Genomic DNA, 4,934 nt, shown 5'->3' with positions numbered 1-4,934 from the left:
GGGAGCATGATGTTGGGAGTTGATATGATAGCAACTGGACATAATGCAGATGACATTGCTGAAACTGTTTTAATGAATATTTTGAGAGGGGATTTAGCTCGTCTTCAAAGATGTACTGCCATTGTGACTGTAAGATTTTAATCATTGCAAATCGTTAAAAATTCAACAAGAAAAATAAAATTAATAAAATTTTTTCTTATTTTAGGCAAGTGAAGGTTCAATACCAAGATGTAAACCATTGAAATATGCTTATGAAAAAGAAATAGTTATGTATGCATATTTTAAAAATCTCCACTACTTTTCGACGGAATGTGTTTTCGCTCCGAATGCATATCGTGGACATGTTAGAACATTTTTAAAAGATTTAGAAAAGATTAGGCCTGCATCGATAATAAACATAATACATTCTGGAGAAAGCATAGGTTTAAAAAAAGGTATTAAATTACCACAAAAGGGTACATGTTCTAAATGTGGTTTCGTTTCTAGTCAATTAATTTGCAAGGTATGAAACTTTTAAAATCGAACATATATATTATAAATTATAATTTATCAAGTTAAAAAAAAAACCAAAAAAAATTATTTTCTTTTATAGGCTTGCACACTTTTAGCTGGTTTAAATAAAGGACTTCCAAAAATTGGAATAGGAAAAACTAGTAAAGTTAACAAAGCTTTATCGAAACTTACTACTGATGAATTAATACAAATATAATTTCAATATAATATAAATTTTCACTTACTATCTGATGTATTGTTGAAATTAAAAATTTTTTCAAAACCTTTTATATAGAAAAAAAAAGGATTAACTAATTAAACTGATAATTATTATTATTATTATTATTATTTATGTAATATTTGCATTTCATTTTACAATTTTTTTAAAAATTTATTTTATTATTTTTGGATTGAAATAATAAATTGTGATGATTTTCGGGTAAAAATAAAGTGTTTGTGTTTGTGTGTGTGTGTGTGGATGATTTTCTAACGCGTTTTTATTTCCATTATGAAATATATGCCGGATTCTTGTTTTCAATAAGACTTTTACAAACGGGACAAAAATTTGTTATTTGTTCACTACAATCTTCGCATAGGCAAACGTGTCCGCAAGGTAAAAGAATAACTTCTTTGGGATTACTCTAAAATTAAAAGACACAAATTCTTTTCACCGAACGAAATATTTTTTTTTTAAAAAAAAAAAAAATTACATTTATTAATCGATAACGTACCTGGCACACGACGCACAATTTATCCATCGGTAAATCTTCCGTATTTCTAACATTTTTTCTCCTTTCCCTAAAATCACACAAAAAAAAAAAAACCAAATTTATACTAAAAATCACCGCCACCGCCGCCTCATCATCATCATTCCATTCAAAATTTTATTTTTTTTTAAAAACATCATCATCGTACAAACACGTAATGAAACCAAGAAGCGTCTGCTCTTTTGTTTGTATACAAAACAATGCTTTGAATATAATTTATAATAATAATAATATTAAAAATTTTTTACATATAAAAAGTATTAAAACTTAATAATGTGTCATGAAATTAGAAATAGTTTCGACGTTAGTTTTAGTGAATTTAGTCGTCGGCGGACAAAAACGTCCCAGATCGACCGTTCTAACTGACGAATCTAAAAAAATATTAGAACATTTTGATTTTTCAAACTTTGACAAACAAGAAGCATTAAATTATTTAGACCGGCAAAGATACGATAATCAAATAAGAGGAAAAAGAGGACATTTTTTTAAAAATAAAATATGTTTAATAAATGGCATCAATATCAATGACAATGGTAATTAAAGTTTTCATTATGAATTTACACATTGAGACCAATTGCACTAATAATAATAATAATAATAATACTTGATTAATGAGATGATTGTTTTTTTTATAAATAAATTATATATTTAGAGTTTTAGTGAGTAGTTTGCGGTCGTTTATTAATTCAATCTTATCAAGTACATTCAAAATAAAAAACCTGAGGATCCAAGAGTAGGTTTTTATTGCTGTAGGCAGTGTAAATTCCTGTCGTCTCATGAAGAAGTAACACAGAAGACACAACAAAAAACCTTATTAATCGTTCATTGTTTTTTTTTTTTTTTTTTTCAAGATGCCGTTAAAAAAATGAAATATTATTTTCGCGGTCCCATTATAGAGAGGAGAGATTTTTTAAAACAAATAAATCATCCGATGACGTTAAAATCACACGAGTACGCGTGCTACGATCAAGATGAATCTCAAATAATCTCGAATTGTTATAATAAAATAAGGAGTAAAAGAGGTCACAAGCGTAAAAAAAAAATACGTCACAAACACATGGAAGAAAAAATTGATGAAAAATTAAATTGTTATAATCGTAAAGAGAAAAAGAAAAGGAAGAAAAAGAAGAAGAAGAAAAAAAAAAAAAGATATTGGGACAAATGGTCTTCGTGGTCTCCTTGCAGCGTGACTTGCGGGAGGGGAAGAAAAATAAGATGGAGGAAATGTATTGTTAAAAATTGCAATTTGGGTGAAGTGGAAATGGGTGAAAAAACTTGTCAACTTCCCGCGTGCAGTTTATTAACAAAACTTTTCGGACTGTGATGATGATGATGATGATGACAACACAATGCAATAATAATCATTTTCCTAACAAAATGATTAACCAAAAAAAAAAAAAAAAAAAATTTTTTTTTCGATCAGTTTAATAATTTCATTATTAAGTTATGTAACTTGTGATTCTTATCGAATGTGTTTTTTAGCAGTAGATACTTTTCATCCCTTATAAAAATAAATAAAAAAAGATTTACTTACTTTCTTGTGCTTTCTAAACGTTTTCTCTCGGCTTCTTTTTTTAACCATTCATTGTGCTTTTTAAAATATTTTCTTATTAATGTGCCAAATAAAAATATTCCTAAAACGCCAAATCCAAAACTAATCCACCTGTAATTCAAAAATATTTTTAAAATAAAGTTAAAGAAAAAATAAATTTACAAATGTTTACAAAATAAATTTAAAAAAAAAAAAAACACAAACCCATAATATTTAACTTTTTCATCTAATCGTCTAACGAGTGAATTTACAGGCATTGTAGATATAAAAAATGGTGTTCCATCTGTTGGAGGTTGAATTCTAAGCGAGCCGCCATCTTTTTGCACTTCTCCCACTGCAGTTATATAAGCACCTTCTTTTAAAATTTCTTCTATTGTTTGTAAACCTCTTTTACGAATACCTATAATTTACAGACAAAAGAATAAATGCAAAAAAAAAAGTTTTAATATAATTAAAACAGTTACTTACCAGTAAAAAATCCCCACATGTGATCCATGAAACCAAGATTACTCGGATCGAATCTATCTGAAACTACTTCCAGATCTAATATTTCAGCAGCTAATGCATCAATTACTTCAACTTCAACATCTCCTCTTCTAGAAGTGAGAGCAAAAGGTATTGAATTGAATATTTCATTTATAGTTCTTTGATTTTCCGTCCTGTGAACATATTATTGTCTACTTATTTGAGATATTAGCAATAAAACCGAGAGTTTTAGGATTGTAAGAAAAAATATTGTAAACATTTGTTTTAAAAATCAATATTTCTTTTATCATATATATATATATACAAACCAAAATCCTGATGAGCTTCTCGAAACGACATGTCTCTTATACTAAGTTTTTGAATTACTCCTGATATACTAGGATGATTTAAGCTTTTGATGGCAGGACCTAAGGCTTTAACGCTTCCTCTAACTGCTATGTAGGGAAATTTTCCAGAATTCTTATTAAGAAATACTTCCAGGTGCTTGTCAATTCCAAATTCAGGTGCATTCTAAAAAACCATTTACAAAATTTTTTACTGTGAAAAGAAAGATTAATTATTTAAATAATTTAAATTTTACTAATGATTATAAAACATTTAATAAAAATAAAATTAACTACAAATAAAAAATAAAAGCCCCAGGCATTTAAGAATAATTGAACAAATACAGAGATGATACAATCAAAAGAATTAATAATTAATAAAATTTTTAAAAAAAAATCAGTTTCATTATTGATGAATTCATAACAATTTGTTCACCAACATTTTGGGTATCAACGTTTAAATTTAATATTTACCTCAATAGAATGTAAAGCATGTTTATTTCGAAGGTAGGCCTTTAAGCAAACACCAAATATAACAGAATCCAGCGACAAACAGATAATGTCACCCAAATAGTCCATACCGTTAGCTCCTACATAATTTGAATGAAGAAAAATTTTCAATAAATTTACAGAATGAATGGAGTTTCAACAGCAGCAACATTAGCTAACTTTCAAGCATAAGTTCATATTATCCTCGCTCCCTAAATTTTTTACATAATGACACTATTACAATGATACAATTTTAAAAAAATTTAACGAAAAAAAAAAATATATAAAATAAAAAAATTACATTTAAAATATTTAACAATTTTAATTTGCTGTCTGCCTGAGAGATCTTACTAATAAATTTTGTCAGAAATATTTGTTTCCAACATTTCAGTTATTTATTGCTATTGGCAGCACTGCAATGACTAATATGGGAAAAATAATGGATTATTTTTTACAAAATCTTTGTTTAAATATAAGTAAATTTAATGGTAATGTTACCCCGCAGTATATATTTTATTAATTGGAATAATGGAAGGTGAAGGGAAAAAAATAGATGAAATTTCGAGGAAAATAATACATACTTATCCTTTAATTAGGGTAAATTATTAATTTATTTTCAAAAATTACTCAAATACACTTTATTGATTTCTTGAATTCTTAAATGTTTATTTAATTCCTGTTAAAGAAAATTTGCCTCAATATTTAAAAACAATATTTCGTACGTTAAAGTTAATACTTTTTATAAAGTTATATACATTGAATTATTACATCTGTCGTTACAGGTTTGTGATATGGTGGATGAAATGAGAGGGGAAGCAATGGAAC

General features: G+C 26.9%; 3 protein-coding genes across 3 annotated transcripts in view; 2 read left to right on the top strand and 1 right to left on the bottom strand.

Moving 5' to 3' along the window:
- Phum_PHUM557600 (cancer-associated gene protein, putative) overlaps positions 1 to 141 on the top strand; it is a gene marked incomplete at both ends in the record, with an annotated part of 861 nt that extends 720 nt beyond the window's left edge. Inside the window, one exon of the mRNA XM_002431855.1 lies at positions 32 to 141. Coding sequence (XP_002431900.1) covers positions 32 to 141 — 110 coding nt within the window. The remainder of the gene's footprint in view (positions 1 to 31) is intronic.
- Positions 142 to 268: 127 nt separating this feature from the next.
- On the top strand, positions 269 to 709 carry Phum_PHUM557590 (cancer-associated gene protein, putative; the record flags this gene model as incomplete). The annotated part of the gene is made up of 2 exons (XM_002431854.1): positions 269 to 502; positions 593 to 709. The coding sequence occupies 2 exons, from the start codon at positions 269 to 271 to the stop codon at positions 707 to 709; spliced, it is 351 nt and encodes a 116-aa protein (XP_002431899.1).
- Positions 710 to 998: 289 nt separating this feature from the next.
- Phum_PHUM557580 (uncharacterized protein) lies at positions 999 to 4,199 on the bottom strand (the record flags this gene model as incomplete). Its single annotated transcript, XM_002431853.1, has 7 exons — positions 999 to 1,133; positions 1,224 to 1,290; positions 2,794 to 2,922; positions 3,016 to 3,211; positions 3,280 to 3,470; positions 3,602 to 3,807; positions 4,095 to 4,199. 7 exons carry the CDS (start codon positions 4,197 to 4,199, stop codon positions 999 to 1,001), a joined length of 1,029 nt encoding a protein of 342 aa, XP_002431898.1.
- Between the last annotated feature and the right edge of the window lie 735 nt (positions 4,200 to 4,934).

This window comes from Pediculus humanus, genomic scaffold (assembly GCF_000006295.1).
Source record: "Pediculus humanus corporis 1103172108296 genomic scaffold, whole genome shotgun sequence".
Classification (NCBI taxonomy): Eukaryota; Metazoa; Arthropoda; class Insecta; order Psocodea; family Pediculidae; genus Pediculus; species Pediculus humanus.
This window is presented reverse-complemented; position numbering and strand designations above follow the sequence as displayed.